The sequence below is a fragment of the Onychostoma macrolepis genome, chromosome 20, assembly GCF_012432095.1.
Source record: "Onychostoma macrolepis isolate SWU-2019 chromosome 20, ASM1243209v1, whole genome shotgun sequence".
Taxonomy (NCBI): domain Eukaryota; kingdom Metazoa; phylum Chordata; class Actinopteri; order Cypriniformes; family Cyprinidae; genus Onychostoma; species Onychostoma macrolepis.
In genome coordinates this window covers 3,110,395-3,130,187 of record NC_081174.1, presented here as the reverse complement: position 1 = coordinate 3,130,187, position 19,793 = coordinate 3,110,395, and the positions used below count along the sequence as shown (strand labels likewise).

Sequence of the window (19,793 nt, the reverse complement as noted above, 5' to 3'; positions counted from 1 at the left end):
CCTAGATGTTATTCTGGCCTGTATCAGATACAGAACTGTGTTGTAGTGCTGCTAACATCCTTCAATATTAGCGCTGGATGGCTCATTTCCAAAATAAACACCCAGACAGAAGCTACGTTTGCATGCTGCCCTATCATCCATTAATAGATGGATCATTCAGACAGCAGCGCCTTCATGTAAATCAATTCATCATAAACCGCTGAATCCTATGTTCTCAACTGGATTACAAAATAACTGCAGTGCTGTGGAAAATAACGCATAGGTTTACGCACTTATAACTGATCAATGGAAACAGTGTTGGGAAAGTAACTTTTAAAAGTAATATTGTGTGTATTGCATTAGTTAATTTTTTTGGAAAGTAATGTGTTATGTTAGTTTTTGTCACCTGGGCTTATTTTTTTTAAATAAAAAAATCCAAGTGTTATATTTTTGGCAACTGTAAAGGCTCTTTCGCACCAAGAGTGAAATGAATGATCCTCGGACTGAAGGAAAAGCCTCTGCCTTTACTCCCGATTTCTCTCCACACAGGAACAGGAGAGGAGTCGGTGATTAAATGGAAAAACAATAACATGTTACTTATTTGAAAAAGAAACTGATATTTTATTTTAAATTTAAAAGTAATGCATTACTTTACTAGTTACTTGAAAAAAGTAAATATGAATATTTTCTTAAGTTTTCAACATTTTCATAATAGGGCAGCAGCTCCAGTGACATCTTTCTCCATTTCTAAACGCATCATATAAAGTTTTGTATAGCACACGTAAACTAATGTATTTTTACATCTGAAGAGGATCTGGATTGATTGGGACAGATGCATGTAAACACACCCACTGTAGTCTGTCTTCGTGTTTAATCACGTCTGTGGATTCAGACGGCCGCGTGCGAACGCAGCAGTCCTTAAGAAAGAACATTCAGAGACCGTCCTGGATGACGAGAAGACACCTAAACACGGGATTCAACATCTGCTCTGGAATTTACAGCTATCCAAACCCATAAGGATCCTTAGGTTCATCTTACGTCAATATTTAAGAACACTTGAACAAATAAGGTTGGCAATCTAAACAAAAAAAAAAACCTGTCTGAAGAGCACATGTACATTCAGTGTAGGGTTTGGCATCAGTGTCTGTAGTGCATCTGCATCAAGACCTAGAAATGAAACTATACAGAGAGAAATAAAACAACATAAACCAAAGCTCCGGTCTGACACAGAGCGGTCAGAGCGCACTCCTCCTGTCCAGCAGAGCAGATGTGTGTCTGTCCATCAGACTGCGATGAGCTTCTGTGTATCCTCTCCGTCTGTGCTGGGCTTCTGCACTCTGCTGGTGTCTTGTTTGGGCAGGCCGTACAGATAGATGGACACACACACCAGCAGCGATCCGCTGAGGAATGTCGCCGCTGCAGAGAGCAAAGAGTGTGTGAGGTGAGATGAGCAGAAGATGACACACTTCACCACGAGGCTGCGCTGGACAACAGCAGCTCAAAACCAAATACTGACAAAGCATTCGAACTCAAGATTACATTCAAAAGTTGTATCTGTTCGTATTAAGGCACTACAGGCAAAAGCATGACTGTAACACTTTATTTTAAGGTGTCCTTGTTACACGTTTCATGTACTTACTATTATAATAACAACAATAAACAATGCATAATTACATGCAAGTAACCCTAAGCCAAATCCTATCCTTAAGCATATATGTTAATTACAGTATCTCACAGAAGTGAGTACACCCATCACAGTTTTGTAAATATTTTATCTTTTCATGTGACAACACTGAAGAAATGACACTTTGCTACAATGTAAAGTAGTGAGTGTACAGCTTGTATAACAGTGTAAATTTTCTGTCCCCTCAAAATAACTCCACACACAGCCATTAATGTCTAAACCGCTGGCCACAAAAGTGAGTACACCCTTATGTGAAAATGATTAGCCAATTAGCCATTTTCTCTCCCTGGTGTCATGTGACTCGTTAGTGTTACAGGGTCTCAGGTGTGAATGGGGAGCAGGTGTGTTGAATTTGGTGTTATCGCTCTCACTCTCTCATACTGGTCACTGGAAGTTCAACATGGCACCTCATGGCAAAGAACTCTCTGAGGATCTGAAAAAAAGAATTGTTGCTCTACATAAAGATGGCGTAGGCTATAAGAAGATTGCCAAGACCCTGAAACTGAGCTGCAGCACGGTGGCCAAGACCATACAGCGGTTTAACAGGACAGGTTCCACTCAGAACAGGCCTCACCATGGTCGACCAAAGAAGTTGAGTGCACGTGCTCAGCGTCATATCCAGAGGTTGTGTTTGGGAAATAGATGTATGAGTGCTGCCAGCATTTCTGCAGAGGTTGGAAGGGGTGGGGGGTCAGCCTGTCACTGCTCAGACCATACGCCGCACACTGCATCAAATTGGTCTGCATAGCTGTCATCCCAGAAGCCTCTTCTAAAGATGATGCACAAGAAAGCCCGCAAACAGTTTGCTGAAGACAAGCAGAGTAAGGACATGGATTACTGGAACCATGTCCTGTGGTCTGATGAGACCAAGATAAACTTATTTGGTTCAGACGGTGTCAAGCGTGTGTGGCAGCAACCAGGTGAGGAGTACAAAGACAAGTGTGTCTTGCCTACAGTCAAGCATGGTGGTGGGAGTGTCATGGTCTGGGGCTGCATGAGTGCTGCCGGCACTGCGGAGATACAGTTCATTGAGGGAACCATGAATGCCAACATGTACTGTGACATGCTGAAGCAGAGCATGATCCCCTCCCTTCGGAGACTGGGCCACAGGGCAGTATTCCAACATGATAACGACCCCAAACACTTGCTAAAGAAGCTGAGGGTAAAGGTGATGGACTGACTAAGTATGTCTCCAGACCTAAACCCTATTGAGCATCTGTGGGACCTCCTCAAACGGAAGGTGAAGGAGCGCAAGGTCTCTAACATCCACCAGCTCCGTGATGTCGTCATGGAGGAGTGGAAGAGGACTCCTGTGAAGCTCTGCTGAACTCCATGCCCAAGAGGGTTAAGGCAGTGCTGGAAAATAATGGTGGCCACACAAAATATTGACACTTTGGGCCCAATTTGGACATTTTCACTTAGGGGTGTACTCACTTTTGTGGCCAGCGTTTTAGACATTAATGGCTGTGACAAATTTACACTGTTATACAAGCTGTACACTCACTACTTTACATTGTAGCAAAGTGTCATTTCTTCAGTGTTTTTGATATTTACAAAATATTTACAAAAATGTGAGGGGTGTACTCACTTCTGTGAGATACTGTAATATTACTCAGTACTTCCATGTATAATTTCACCTTAAAATAAAATATGTTTTTTTCATGCATTGGTCTATTCTGAGATTTGGGTCTGTTATGCTCCATAACATATCTTCTTTCGGACATGTAAAACAAAACATTCAAAATACATGAATGCTAGGGTTTCTTACACTATCTATTTGCGTCTGTAGATTTCAGTTTCAATCCCTATCTTTAAAGGCGGTGAGTTTTTCTCTATTTCAGCAGTACTTTTACACACTCCACACTTTTCCTATCTATATTCTGAAGGCGTTTACAGACTTCATATATCACTCATATATTATATCCTAAAAACATGGTGAAAATGTGTTTGTTTTCTGTCTGTTGACAGTATTTTCTGGATTATGGAGCGACAAAAAGAAAAATCCAAAATCCCCTCTGGAAAAACCTTACCAATATGTCACTAATATGTCAACAAAATCAAAGAAGAATTTTGATTCTGGCTTTATCCAATCTTCAGATTATGTGCTGGAAATGTATGCAAATTAGTGCATATTATTTAGATATGTAAATGAGGCATTAGCCCAAGTAATCATTATGCTTCAATAAATTTGTAACACAAAACAATTATCTCAGTACACTGTTTAATCAGCTGGGGAAGTATGATGATATATGAAGAATTTATTTGCAAAAACATAACTCAGTTTTTTAAAAATCATTTTTTATTATGTTTTTATTGTGTTTTGTGTTAGTTAGCTGTATTTTGTAGTTATTTTTTAATCTAATCAAAATAACCCAAATGCAGTTTGATTGAGATTAATTGGAATGCACAATGAAAAAACAAGCTTTTTGAAAACTGTTATCAGAGTTATCCGTTTTTGCAAATGAACTCTTCATATATTAGTTAACATGTTTATACTCTGTTCAGCTGCGCCGTCTTGCCTTAAAGAACTTCATCTAACATGCACTAACAAACACAGATGTAGTTTCATTAACCATTGTTAACAAAGATGAATGAATACTGTATAAATATTGCCCACTGTTAGTTAATACACTAACTAATGGGACCTTATTGTAACGTTAACTCATAAAGAATATAATTGTTATGAATGATGTGCATCAGCTGTTTGAATATTTCATATTTCCTGCTCATGGATCAGCAGCATCATCAGCTACAGAATCTTTTCGTCTGAACTGATGCTCTCGTGTGTAATGAAAGTTCATTGAGGTTGTGAGTCGTGTTAATGAGGCAATTACAGGTGCATCTCAATAAATTAGAGTGTCGTGGAAAAGTTCATTTATTTCAGTAATTAAACTCAAATTGTGAAACTTGTGTATTAAATAAATTCAATGCACACAGACCGAAGTAGTTTAAGTCTTTGGTTCTTTTAATACGGGTTATGCGCAACAGACTTCCGTATTCTGCTAACTAGGTCTCGTTGCTTCCGGTTCACGCGTTTTGCAAGTGCCCGTTAAATATGAAGCTTTTTTACTCAAGATGCCTTCAAAGTAGACACTAAAGATAATCATAACCAATGTCCATCACATATGTGGATCGATATATAAAAGATAAAAAATTTTATTTTCTTCAATAACATTTATATACAAAAGTCGAATAAAACGTCAACAATAAAAACAGCTAGCTGATTTAACTGATTACCTTAAAAGTCCATTGATATCGCCATTTTTTAATACTGCTATTAATACGTTCTCCGACAAGCGGAAGCGATGAGACCTGTTTTCCGGGTTTGGTTAGGTGACGTTCGACATATACCCAATGGTGATGATTTTGGCTCACATTTAACAAAAACCCACCAATTCAACAAATTAGCATATGGTGACATGCCAATCAGCTAATCAACTCAAAACACCTGCAAAGGTTTCCTGAGCCTTCAAAATGGTCTCTCAGTTTGGTTCACTAGCTACACAATCATGGGGAAGACTGCTGATCTGACAGTTGTCCAGAAGACAATCATTGACACCCTTCACAAGGAGCGTAAGCCACAAACATTCATTGCCAAAGAAGCTGGCTGTTCACAGAGTGCTGTATCCAAGCATGTTAACAGAAAGTTGAGTGGAAGGGAAAAGTGTGGAAGAAAAAGATGCACAACCAACCGAGAGAACCGCAGCCTTCTGAGGATTGTCAAGCAAAATCCATTCAAGAATTTGAGTGAACTTCACAAGGAATGGACTGAGGCTGGGGTCAAGGCATCAAGAGCCACCACACACAGACGTGTCGAGGAATTTGGCTACAGTTGTCGTATTCCTCTTGTTAAGCCACTCCTGAACCACAGACAACATCAGAGACGTCTTACCTGGGCTAAGGAGAAGAAGAACTGGACTGTTGCCCAGTGGTCCAAAGTCCTCTTTTCAGATGAGAGCAAGTTTTGTATTTCATTTGGAAACCAAGGTCCTAGAGTCTGGAGGAAGGGTGGAGAAGCTCATATTTCATTTTCCAGCAGGATTTGGCACCTGCCCACACTGCCAAAAGCACCAAAAGTTGGTTAAATGACCATGGTGTTGATGTGCTTGACTGGCCAGCAAACTCACCAGACCTGAACCCCAGAGAGAATCTATGGGGTATTGTCAAGAGGAAAATGAGAAACAAGAAACCAAAAAATGCAGATGAGCTGAAGGCCACTGTCAAAGAAACCTGGGCTTACCATCTCAGCAGTGCCACAAACTGATCACCTCCTGTTTCACAATTTGAGTTGAATTACTGAAATAAATGAACTTTTCCATGACATTCTAATTTATTGAGATGCACCTGTACAGCAGTTTTGAGGTTGTGATTGTGATGCTGACTGAAGAATCGTCAGAAAACACGACTCATTTAGCCATGTTCAGATCTACATCAGATCCACACGATACACATATCATTTACTCTTTGTTTTGGTGTGTTTGGTGCCTTTTTGTGATTTCTCACCGCCTGCAGCACCAGCGTTACTGCAGGAACACACTGGATGGATGAGTACTTCCTAGCATTACTGTATGCTACAGTAATGTTGAGGTCAAAAGTTCACATCCCCCTTTCAGAAGCTACAAAATATTAGTAATTTTACCAAAATAAGAGGGATCATACAAAATACTTGTTATTGTTTATTTAATACAGACCTGAATAAGATGTTTCACATAAAAGACGTTTACATATAGTCCAGAAAAGAAAATAATAGTTGAATTTATAAAAATGAAAAGTTTACATCCCCTTGATTCTTAATACTGAGTTGTTACCTGAACGATCCACAGCTGTGTTTGTTTTGTGATAGTTGTTCATGAGTCTCTTGTTTGTCCTGAACAGTTAAACTTCCTGCTGTTCTTCAGAAAAATCCTTCAGCTCCCACAAATTCTTTGGTTTTCAGCATTTTTGTGTATTTGAACCCATTCCAACAATGACAGTGTGAAAAGATGGATCTCAAAATCATACAGAGGACAACTGAGGGACTCATACGCAGCTATTACAGAAGGTTCAAATGCTCACTGACGCTCCAGAAGGAAAAACCATGCATTAAGAGCCAGGGCGTGAACACTTTTTTATTTTGTCTTCTGGGAAACATGTAACTATCTTCTGTAGCCTCTGAAGGGCAGTACTAAATGAAAAAATATGATGTTTAGGCAAAACAAGAAAAATGTACACATCTTGATTCTGTTCAAATGTTTTCACGCCCCGGCTCTTAATGCATGGTTTTTCCTTCTGTAGCATCAGTGGGCGTTTGAACCTTCTGTAATAGCTGCATATGAGTCCCTCAGTTGTCCTCTGTGTGAAAAGATGCATCTCAAAATCATATAGTCATTGTTGGAAAGGGTTCAAATACACAAAAATGCTGGAAAACTAAAGAATGTGTGGGAGCTGGAGGATTTTTTTGAAGAACAGCAGGCAGTTTAACTGTTCAGGACAAACAAGAGACTCATGAACAACTATCACTAAACAAACACAGCTGTGGATCGTTCAGGTAACAACTCAGTATTAAAAAAATCAAGGGGATGAAAACTTTTAAACAGGGTCATTTTTATAAATTCAACTATTGTATGTATTCAGGTCAGTACTAAATAAACAATAACATGCATTTTGTACGATCCTTTTTATTTTGATAAAATAATTAACATTTTGCAGATTCTGCAAGGGGGATGTAAACTTTTGAACTCAACTGTATATACACCAGCTGATCAGAAGACCATGTGACTGAGCGATGCACTCACTGATCTGCAGGCCGAAGAGAACGACGGACGCCACGGTGGACAGGACGATGGCAGCGGCCGCAGAGAAGCCCTTCATGATGTTATCGGTGTATTTGACCACCACAGACGTGTACATTCCTCCCACGCTGGCCAGAACTGCAGGCAGAGAGCAGAGAGAGAAACCCGTCAAACCGCTCCAGCAGCATTCAGGAGCTCCGCGCTCACAATGACAGGTATGATGCCCGCTGGGGCTCGTTTAAATACACTGGACGATCCTGCTCAGTGAGCCGTATCCTCCAAACACACACCACTTCAGGGAGCAGGAGTAAAGGTCACGCAGGAGCTACTCACAGATGACTAAGCAGACCCACGGCGTGTATCCATAGAAGAAGCCCTTCTCCAGGACCTGGGCCCCGTCTGTCACAAAGACCCCTATGAGGGTCACCACGATTCCCGACAGGTACATCTGGATGTTTCGGACCCACAGAGACGTGTCTGAACTCTTCAGGACCTTCTCGAAGTACACACCTGATTCAAACAGAGTGTCACTTATGCTCCTCACCAGAAAACGTGATCATAAACATGACTGAACACAACGTACCTGCAAACCCGGAGCAGAGCACCGCCACCGCGATCGCCATGAAGCCCAGGAACGGGTTCTGCTCCACCTGAAGCACAGCGACACGGCCTCAGATCAGCCACAGAGAAAACCACAGCCCACATTAGAAAACAGCACTGCCACCCAACAGTTCGGAAAATGAAGAAGTCTCTTCTGCTCACCAGGGCTGCATTCATTTGATCAGAAGCACAGTAAAAACTGTGAAATATTATTACAGTTTAAAACAGCTGCAGATCAGCATATTAGAATGATTTCTGAAGATCATGTGACACTGAAGACTGCAATAATGATGCTGAAAATACAGCTGCGCATCACAGAAATAAATTATGTATTTAATATTTCACAGTTTTTTACTGTATTTCTGATCAAATAAATGCAGCCCTGGTGAGCAGAAGAGACTTCTTTCAGAAACATCAATAATCTGGTGGTGTGCTACGCTCCGAGGCTTGTATCTGGACTGTATTGGTGTGAAGCAGGCAGTGAATGGGCTCATATGGGATCTCCTGTACCTGGACTTTGGTGGCCTGCGGCGGCGTCCACTGCACCAGCGTGACTCCTCCACACAGCATGAAGACGGAGAACCACTGCAGGCGGCCCAGAGAGCGGCTGAGCATCAGCACCGTACACAGCGCCGTGCAGGGGATCTTCAGCTGATACGTCACCTGACACACACACAGCGTCATCAACACAGCCGCATTCAAACTCACCTTTCCCTCACGCAGCAGTTCACATGAAAAATTAGTGTGCCAGCATTTACGACTCAAACAGGATATTCAACCAGAAATACAGGTATGGCAAGACTCTCCCTGTGACTGACAGCTGCGTGACAAATAAGACAGATTTACAGTTTACTTATGAAATAAGTCACTTCAGAGTTCACTAGCGAGCAATAACAACACAGAGTGACGATATCAATGACATCACGTTTCCAGCCGATGGACAATAAAAACACTGACAGCCAATCAGGATCCACTGGACATTAGAGATCTGGAGGATTTAAAGCAGCAGAAGACTTAGAATAAGCTCGTTATCGTGCGTTGCTGTGAACAGAAACCACCCATATACCCAGCACCAGAGGATCCATTTCATTCATGTTGTCTTTTTCTTCAATTGTGACCCTGGACCACAAAACCAGTCAGAAGGGTCAATTTTCTGAAATTGAGATTCATGCGTAAAATAATCTTCCCATTGATGTATGGTTTGTTAGGATCGGACAATATTTGGCAGAGATACAACTATTTGAAAATCTGGAATCTCAGGGTGCAGAAAAATCTAAATATTGAGGAAATCACCTTTAAAGTTGTCCAAATGAAGTTCTTAGCAATGCATATTACTAATCAAAAAATATAAACAAAATGCAAAATATCTTCATGGAACATGATCTTAATATCCTAATGATTTTTGGCATAAAATAAAAATGGATCATTTTGACCCATACAATGTATTAGTGTTGTCACGGTACCAAAATTTCTGTATTCGGTACCGATACCAGTCAAAATCCACGGTTCTCGGTACCAATTTCGGTACCACATGCTAATTAAAAAAAACACACTATTTTTAATAAAGTCAAACAAAAATAAAAATGTACAAAAATCAATGCCATTCTTTATACTTTATTTAAATTGTGTTTCAAGTTTTTCCGCAAGTAATAAAAGTATGAAAAACATTAAACAAGTTTCACCCAAATTTAATTTGTCTTTTAATTAATTAAATTTAAACACATTGTATTGTTTTGGTAAATAAAGGGGATTTACTATTAAAATTAAACTATGGAAGAAATATTGTGACTTCTTTAAAAAGATAAAAAATAAAAAATAAATTAAAAAAAATTATATATATGTAAAATTATATTTCTGGCACAATGTCTTTAAGATGAACTTTTATTTTGTCGGGTTGCCGTGAATACCTTTACATTTGTCTGTGTAGCTATATGATATGACGCTGGTTTTACTCAATGAAACGGTAAAATGCTCGCGAGGGGACTCTCAGAGCAGTTCTGTAGATGTTGTTTATGTATTTATGTCCTCATTGAGACGGCAGATGCTGAATCACCGCGAGCGTCAGGCGCGCTTCAGTGTGTGTAGTAAAAAAAAGAAAAAACCGCGCGTCTCTGCCATTCATTCACTCACACAGAGACTCGCAGAACATGCGGGATTCATATTTGAATCGACTTTTGCAGCTTAATATTTACAGATACTAGTCCACGTCGCGATTTGATCTAAGTGTAATGACCTACTTTGACAAATTCCGTGACATTCCGTGCTAAACTGTAAATTCCGTTTTTATAACTGGATTCCGAGATTCCGTCCGCGTTTTCTGCATCGCGGAAATCATCGGGCCGTACGCGTCAAGAACCGGGTTGACCGGGTACCACCGGTACTTAAAAAAACCTGGTACCGTGACGTTTTCACTTTTTTAGTACCGACTTGGTACCGAAGTACCGGGTCTTTTGACAACACTACAATGTATTGTTGGCTATTGCTACAAATATAGCTGTGCTGCTTATGACTGCTTCTGTGCTGCAGGGACACACGTTTTATAATCAGTAGTCGTTTAAATCATTATTTTGGGGATTTTTACTCAGTCATTTGTCAATTTTATTATGCTTTTAAATTCTACATGACTATTTTCCTTGCTCTTGTTTAATCTGATGATTGTGGAGTTTCATGGAGAGTTGGTCTTCAGGAGCAGGAGAGAACATCAGCGTTCTAGGCTTTATGGGATGTTGAAGTCGTCATTTAGTCTAATAACACTTGTTGTATTTGTCATGATCTGAAACAAACGCAACTAAGATTCATCTTTGATCATCATCACTTCGTCTCCTGCTCTCCTCTGGTTTCCTCCGTCAGCGTCTCGGCTGACAGAAGACTGAACACAGTTCTGGATAAAGGATGAAACGGATGTGTTCTGTAGACTTGATCTAACAGAAGTGTGTCCGGCTCGATGTGAGATTCATCAGACGGGACGATGCTGCTGTTACCCTGGATACTATCAGCTGCTGTAACAGCGAGAGCTGCGTGACGCTTCCTCCTAAATGTCTATTTTAGTGTCGAAGTGAAGCAGGTTTGGAACGCTGATGACAGACGAAGCTCGTGGGGTTCAGATACCTGGTAGACGGCGGCATCCAGGTTACTTAATGCCACGAAGGCCATGTTGTTCTGGACGGCGTAGACCACCGACGGCACACTCAGCTTCAGCAGCTCCTTCGGACTCCTGAGAATATTACTGACCACCACACTCCTGAAGCGGCCCCAGTCTCCACTCTCCCTGCAGCACACACACACACACACACACACACACACACACACACACACACACACACACACACACACACACACACACACACACAGGTGAGCAGCACACACACACACACAGGTAATGAGGACAGACAGACACACACACACTCACCTGAGCAGCATCCCCAGGCTCAGCAGCAGCTTGATGAGTTCGGTCAGGAACACGGCGGTGGTGGAGAAGTACAGGACCGAGGACACGGTTCTGGTGAAGCGGAGAGCCACGGTGTATGCGGCGGCGATCAGGGTCATGACAGTCAGGCAGTAGAGCTTGAAGACCACACTCACCGGCTCTGAGACACGACAAACACCGACATTCACGATCAGTCAAGAGCTTGACGAGCAAACAAACCGTCATCTGGAGCTGAAGCAGCTCGCTGTCCCAGCGTCTCCGCACTTACCGCTCGCCATGACTGATCTCTGTCGGGTAATCAGTGATGATGATGATGATGATCGATCGTCTGTCTTCTGATCGGGACGTCTGTCTGCATTTCTGTTCCGCGACGAATGAAGAAGAGCGCAGCTGCCGTCAGCCCAGTAGAGACACACAGGTACTTCCGGCTGCACACGGGACGCGACGTTTCAAAATAAAAGTCGGTTTGTTTTTAGGTCGATGTTTCAGCTGTACCTCAGGGGTGTATTCCAGAAAGCACGGTTAACTTACCGTCAGATAAACCCTGAGCTCTCGGTTGATTAACCCCAAACCTTGCTTACTCGAGGTGTGTGGTTCCAGAAACGCGTCCGGGAGTAAGTTCATTCAACCGAGTATGTTCCTGATTAAGACTCGAGACATTCTCAACAGAGCGACGAATCGACGAGTCACTATGGAAACGGACGCTTCTTTCTTCTTCTTTTGTTCAATGGTCATTTACATGCTTAGTGCATATCGCCACCTAACTGATGGTTGTGCAATCATTTCTCTTTTTTCCGTTTAATCTGTAATCCTCGAGAATAAGAATTATATTGTTTGTTTGATGCTAATTATATATTAAATCATATCAGATATGTATTTTTATTATAGAAATACATTATAGAAAATGCTGATCCATGTGTGAGATTATAATATAAAATGTAACAAATATAATAAATGAAACATTACCTTGTCATAATAGTGTTTTATACAACCCGAATTCAGAAATGTTGGGACGTTTTTTTAATTTGAATAAAATGAAAACTAAAAGACTTTCAAATCACATGAGCCAATATATTATTCACAATAGAACATAGATAACATAACAAATGTTTAAACTGAAAAGTTTTACAATTTTATGCACAAAATGAGCTCATTTCAAATTTGATGCCTGCTACAGGTCTCAGAATAGTTGGGGCATGTTTATCATGGTGTAGCATCTCCTCTTCTTTTCAAAACAGTTTGGAGATGTCTGGGCATCGAGGTTATGAGTTTCTGGAGTTTTGGTGTTGGAATTTGGTCCCATTCTTGCCTGATATAGGTTTCCAGCTGCTGAAGAGCTCGTGGTCGTCTTTGACGTATTTTTTGTTTAATGATGCATCAATTGTTCTCTGTAGGTGAAAGATCTGGACTGCAGGCAGGTCAATTCAGCACCCGGACTCTTCTACTACGAAGCCATGCTGTTGTAATAGCTGCAGTATGTGGTTTTGCATTGTCTTGCTGAAATAGATGTCGTCTGGAGGGGAGCATACGTTTCTCTAAAACCTTTATATACACCTTTCAGCATTCATAGTGCCTTCCAAAACATGCAAGCTGCCCATCATATTTACTCTTAACTATATTAATTTTCTCTCTGTAAAACAAATTTTTTTCTTAAATTATTTTCAAATTGCATATTTTTCCTATTTTAATTTTTGTTTTGAAAGTATGGTAAATACTGGTAAAATGTACCAACAATGACATTGAAAAATATACACTTTTTGATATGCCATAGAAATAACAGGTAGTCCATCTGAATTAAATAACATTTAGGCTGTCCATCTCATAGTAGCATACCAAAATGTTATTATCAGTAGACGTGAAATCTTATTGTAGTCTTCAAATCTGGGTACTGTCTTATGTTTTAAAATCACTTACAGAGGAAGTTTGGTCCCATTAGGCTAACATGACAGTCACGACTTTACAACGCACATTACAATACATATTTCATGGCACACTCGTTATATGCGTTTTTGGCGCCACCTATTGTTGTGGGTGTATTATTGACATGCCAAAGTCTAGACCCCGAATATAAGACGACCGCGTTTTTTCAGATGTATTTCCAAGAAAAAAACATCGTCTTATATTCGGGACAATACGGTAATAAAAAGGATTCTCCGTTTTTATAATGCAAATAAAAGCCATTTATAATACCACCAGGTAACCCAAATCAGATGAATCTCTTTTTTCACTCAAACAACTGTACCAGTTTTTGATAGATTTGTATTGTTTGCATAGAAACCTCTTCCCATGTACCCAGAGTTTTACATCAAGGCCAACTGGAGATGCAGTGCCGGTGTTTCAGCACTGAAGGTAAAGCCGCAGTGAGCGCTCAGGTGTGTGCAGCGGGCCGGTGCGTCTGGCTCGGGTGGACTCGGAGCTGGTGGCCCCGCAGGTGCTCGGGCCGGGCGAAGCTCCTCTGGCACTGAGCGCAGCCGTAGGGCCTCTCTCCGGTGTGTGTGCGCATGTGTCTGCGCAGATGGCCGCTCCTCCTGAAGCTCTGCTGGCACTGGCAGCAGTGGTGCTGCTTCTCCGTGTGTGTGAGCGTGTGCCGCCGCAGCTCCTCGCCGCTCTTGAAGCTCTTCTCACACTGAGCGCAGCCGTGGGGCTTCTCTCCGCTGTGGATCCTCCGGTGGATCTCCAGCCTCCCCGGTCTGAAGAAGCCCTTGCCGCACTGCGAGCAGCGGTGGGGTCTCTGGCCGGAGTGCTTCTGTGCGTGCTCGGACAGGTTCTCCTGAGACGTGAAGCACAGCTGGCAGTGTGAGCAGCGGTAGGGCTTGTCTCCGGTGTGTATGCGCATGTGTCGTCTGAAGCGCGCTCGCACGCTGAAGCTCTTCCCACACTCCCTGCAGTAGTGACGCTTGTGCTCTGAACCTCTCGTCTCTTCCTCCTCCTCTTCTTTAGGATTCATGGTGAGAACTTCTACAAGTACAATGTAAACGTTCAATGCCATGAAACTGATAAATGTAATAAAAAGTATGCATTATAAATAGTAGACTAGATAAACTCAATTCAGTCTGTACTCATTTAGTAGTTGCTGAGCGAGCAACAAGAGCTCCAGAATCCAGTGAGAACAGACGTTAGTCCAGATCTGATCCCTCACTCACCTTCGGTTTTCACTCCACAAGGCTCTATATCTTCATATTCCTCCTTTGGTTGAATCATTTTATGAACTGCTTCAAATGGAAACACAAGAGCATTCAGAACACAAGTTACTAAATCACATCAATTCTGAATTCATTCTAAACTGGATTTTCTCTTCGTTTAATCAAAATGTATTATTCGTGCCAGGCCAGTAGTTGGTGATGTTACTTTAACACTATATGTCTGTGCACCTGTGTACATAATACACATGAACATGACCTCACCGTTTTCACAATTTCACATTTTTGTAGTTTAAATGGAAACAATAATGGTAATATTTTCAAAAACTTGAACTTTGAAACTCATTTTGAAAAGTTTGTGTTTTGAGGCCCCCAAAGCACTGTTGTCGCGTAAATACAAGGCCAAAACACAAAAAAATTCCACTTTAAATTGAAAACAGTGTCATGTAAACAACAAAAAGTTTTAGCTTATGAGTTCAACAGCATCAGTGAATCAGAAGGTACCCTTCCTCCTCCCTCGTCTTCCTCTGTGACCCCACACAGCTGCTCTGGATGGACATCAGAACCCAGGGCAGATCTCCTCAAAGCAGGATCAGATCCTGGAGATCCCTGCAGAGCTTCACCTGCTGCTCACATCTGAGCTCAGCTGTTAAACGAGACAATGTGTTCATACAGTCATTTTCATACACAAAGCTGACAAAAAGAAGGAAATGGAGAAATTAAAGGGGTCGTATGATGCTATTTTAAAGATCATTATTTTGTGTATTTGGTGTAACAGAATATGTTGACATGCTTTGTTCAAAAAACATTATTTTTCAAATACTGTACATTATTGTGGGTCCTCTATGCCCCGCCTCTCTCAAACATGTTTTCTACAAAGCCCCTCCTTCCGACAAGCGCAGTCTGCTCTGATTGGCCAGCTGACACAGTGCATTGTGATTGGCAGAACACCACAAGCACGAGTCGGAAATGTAACGCCCCTTTCCATAATCGTGAGCTTTAGCTTGCAAAATAAATGTAAAGACAGGTAATAATGTCGTTAGTTTTACCATCGGTTTAAGCCCGAGAGGGGAACAGAGTCACGTGACTGACACAGAGCTGATGCTCGTATGTGTTTGCACACAAGCCACGATTAATACAGCTGACGTGCTATGATTTCTGACGGGCTGTACACTCCGCTGTGATGTGACCCTGTTCCCCTCTCACACACACACACACACACACACACGTTACTGTACACTGCGTATAACTCCGCATTCGAGTCAATAGCAAATACTTAAACTAATAACAAAACATACTTACAGTCGCTGATTCAGAAGCGCCAGATTGTCAGAGCAAAGTCAGAATTGACCCATTTTTTTTTAGAAATAGCCTCTGTGCACAGCCAGCCTTGTACTCTCCTAGGTTCACAAAATTGTCATCCATAAAATGCGTTGCACAAATTCGAACATCTGGGGTGTGCTGTTCTGTTGTAAACAAATCTTAACCAATGATACCTAATTGCATCTACTTCCGGAAGGCCAAATAAAGTGCTTTTGCTTTCGCACAGAAACATACAGCGTCTCCCTGACACAGCTGCATCAACACTACTGCGGTTACTGAAACCACGCCGCCTTTCTTTGCGTGAACATTTGGGCGGCATTACGGAAATATTTCCACACCGTGACGTAGACATGTGGGGCGTGTTTTAATGAGACGTTTCAGCCCGGTCTGGATCAGCCTTCTCTTTTAGACAGAATAAATCCTTTTGTGGGTGACTTTGAGCTTTGTAACTCTGCAGATCTTATACATGCACAAACAGCTACATAACACACTAAAGAAAAGGAAAACAAGAAATCACATCATATGACCCCTTTAAAAACAAATGAAGTTTACATCATTTAAAAACATGAACTGGGAAGAAAGTCTATTGGACTTAGGGTTGGGTATCGTTGGGTATCTCTAAAATTATACCGGTGCCTAAACCGATACTTAAAAATAATAAAAAAATAAATAAAAATGACCAATTAATAATTGGATTGACCATTAGCACCAAACACATGATGTCTTTTTCATTCATACTGGACGCCAGAGGGCGCCCTCGCACAAAACATCCACATATCCAAACACAGAAGTAGCAGAACTCCTGAAGCTCCAGGAAATCCCCAATATGGACAAATGCATTGCTATGGATGTAACTGAGTAAACAAGATATAAACATTTTGAATGATAAAACAAATACAATAAACACTCGACTACGACAATATATAGTTTATCTGTGTTATTCAAGCCATCTCTGGTATTTTCATAATAATTAAGTATATTTATAATCCATTGCTAATCGATGCATTAGTAGCCTATGGAACATATTTTCTGCCTCATTCTGTGACAAGAAGCTACATCAGATCACAAAAGGAAGCATTTAACTGGTGTTGTGGACTAAAAGGTTATAATGTTCTCTTTTGTTGGACAACAGGTTTAAAAACAAGATCATTTTAGCTTTAGGCATTTTAATTTAAGAATGTTTAGCTTAGTTAGTTAATGGAGGGCTACCTGCTGCCGTCAGAGCAAGTGTAATTACTGCATTCACGCGCTCCTCGAAGCTCATTTCCCGAGTTGTGCTTTTAAGTCGGACATGTGTGAATGTGAAAACATCACACTCGCGTTACTACAAAGATTTGTTGGACTTGTATTATTAGAGCTTTCCGACTTGAGTTCACGTGCATTTCTCAGTCGGGAAATTATTTTTCACGTGAGGTGCCGGTGATGATGCTTCTTACGTTCGTTTTGGAGAAACAAAGGACAGATATTTCAATCGATCGCTCAGGCATGGCACCGAAATCTGCATTCTGATTCGGTTCTAGTACATACCGGTTACATAGGTACCGGGTTTCGGTACCCAACCCTAATTGGACTTGGACTAAGATTGGATTCCTGATGTCAAAATCCCTGGTAGCCCTTCGGGCAGGTACTCTTCAGATTTTGGTAGCCTGAATTTAATTTAACTAACCCAAATAAAAAGGCCATTTTTTTTAAATATAGAAAATCAGATAAGTCTAAATGTCAATAAAAAAACATTTTCAATACACAAATATCAATGAAATAATTTTATTTCACTATTTACAGTGTATCTGCATAATTTAAAAAATCAATTTAAGGTAATTTATTAACCTTTTTAAGAGCTGCACAAGTAAAAAACAAATGTATGAGTGGGGTTGGACAATGTCTATGGTAACATTTTAAGCCATAAAATGGCATGATTTACAGTCTAGATAAAAGTTCACACACACACTTAGAAAATGGCATTTCAGCTTTTAAACCATTTTTATGAAAAGGGACAAGTCAAATATATTATTATATTAATTTAAAACATAAATATTACTGTCTTAATTGTTTAGATTTTTAGAAGGCACATTAACTTCTTTCACATTTACAATTCTGTGTTTGCTGCATAAAAACATGGGTCATATTCGCATTGATCTGAACATTAGCTGGAAATGCTGATTCACTCTCTGCCACGAGGTGGCGCTTTAGGAGCAAATATAGCAGCTTCTCCGGTAACGGCTGCACACAAAGCAGCACCGCGCTCATATACGCCGCTTTATCAGGCATTTTATAGGCAAGATAAACTGAAAATGCGTCTGAGGACAGACGTTCCCTTCAGAGACACATTCACAAAGACATCTGCGCCGCGTTTTGACTTTGAAACGTGCAGCGCTCATATTTATTCAATCACATCATTGCCTTTTGAAGTTTAATCCAGCTGTATCACGGTCCTCGTCTTTCCGTCCACAACTGTAAGACCTCTTGAAATTATCATTGAGACTTTTCTTTTTTCCATTTAACTTAGTTAAAACTTTTTATGGCCTTAAATTTTATACAACTAAAAGAGTCAAGGACCCGCGGGAGCCCTGTATTTAAGTTAGGCGTCGGGCAGGGCGTGATGCATTTAGCCCGACTGGAAAACACAATAGCCCCGGGACGTCAGGCCAGCGATTTTGCGAGCCCTGTAGATGAAGCTGGATCTCAAATGATTTGAGCGAACATAGATGCATTTAGGCAGATCGGGGATCATAGCATTCACTTCAAAACGAAAGTAACGTTAATCCTCTGCGTCTTCAGCGGCTCAGATGTCAGGAGTAAATGATGACTGCTATATTCATTATTACATCCGACAACTAAACGCCTCAATCTCTTAATCTGAGACATCTTGTCTTCCCTGCACCGGAGGCGGACAGCTCTCAGCTCACGGGGCGGGGCTAAGGTAAAACAGCCTTGTCAATCAACTATCATGGGAGGGGCCTGTACAGAACTACGTCATTCTGACAGGAATCTCAGAACAGCCTGATTTGAGAGAGGGGATTTTAAAATAGGGATTAAAAAAAAAAAAACACTGGGTGGATTTTTATCATTATAGGATGGATGTGAACACACACATTTATGTTCAAACAACTTGTAAAGTGAATTTTGCATCCGATGACCCCTTTAATGCATTAATCTCCCAACTGTAACTGCAGTGTAAATGCATTCCTGTCATCTCTGAGCAGATACATCTAAATGCCACTTCAGATGCTGCTTGTGCAATGCAAAGATGGACTCTCTCTCTCTCTCTCTCACACACACACTCTCTCTCTCTCTCTCTCTCTCTCTCTCACACACACACACACACACACACCAATATAAGATAACTTTAGCTGTTACAGAAGTGCTGCATAAACAATAGCTCACATTATAATCAACGAAGCTGTAAACACGTGATGATTGAAGTTGGGAGCGATTTAGTAGTTTCGATGTAGCCTGTCAGCTTTCCCCTGATTATTAATGAGCATAGTACAAAGAGCAACTGTCAACTTAAGGAATTATGAATTCAAAGTGTTTTGACGGAAAACTATAGTGTAACGTTACTCAAATTGTGTTTCCTGTCTTTAAGAAATCGGGGGAAAAAACAACTTTTCTGGTTAAAAACGTACATTTCTGAATGTAGAATTTACTCCTACCTGTTTGTTCTCCTGCTACATGAACGCTGTGCTTCTTCTTCTTCCTCCTTCTTTCTCTTCTTCTTCTTTTAATTTGATGTGCTGCCGCTCCTCCGTCTGTTTACTGCCGTTTAACTCTGTTTGGACTTTATGATCGACGTCCTATCTGTCCAATCGCAGGCCGTTTGTGCGAAGCTCTTAGCCAACCAGAGCATTGGGGCGGGGCGCGAAGGGCGG

The 19,793-nt window shown here is 41.1% G+C and overlaps 2 protein-coding genes across 3 annotated transcripts; both read right to left on the bottom strand.

Moving 5' to 3' along the window:
* Window positions 1-74: 74 nt before the first annotated feature.
* Window positions 75-12,115, bottom strand: slc35a1 (solute carrier family 35 member A1). The gene is made up of 9 exons (XM_058755590.1): window positions 11,993-12,115; window positions 11,730-11,889; window positions 11,444-11,621; window positions 11,143-11,302; window positions 8,545-8,697; window positions 8,018-8,084; window positions 7,768-7,944; window positions 7,438-7,572; window positions 75-1,395 (listed from the first exon to the last, which is right to left on the bottom strand). The coding sequence occupies exons 1-9, from the start codon at window positions 12,083-12,085 to the stop codon at window positions 1,262-1,264; spliced, it is 1,257 nt and encodes a 418-aa protein (XP_058611573.1). The 5' UTR covers window positions 12,086-12,115; the 3' UTR covers window positions 75-1,261.
* Window positions 12,116-12,656: 541 nt separating this feature from the next.
* zgc:101562 (C2H2-type zinc finger protein) lies at window positions 12,657-19,703 on the bottom strand. 2 transcript variants are annotated; one of them, XM_058756086.1, is made up of 4 exons: window positions 19,578-19,703; window positions 15,106-15,247; window positions 14,605-14,673; window positions 12,657-14,419 (listed from the first exon to the last, which is right to left on the bottom strand). In XM_058756086.1, exons 3-4 carry the CDS (start codon window positions 14,660-14,662, stop codon window positions 13,830-13,832), a joined length of 648 nt encoding a protein of 215 aa, XP_058612069.1. In that variant the 5' UTR covers window positions 14,663-14,673; window positions 15,106-15,247; window positions 19,578-19,703; the 3' UTR covers window positions 12,657-13,829. The 2 variants fall into 2 exon arrangements, with proteins under 2 accessions (XP_058612069.1, XP_058612070.1); XM_058756087.1 differs by having other exon boundaries at window positions 14,605-14,670.
* Window positions 19,704-19,793: the final 90 nt, after the last annotated feature.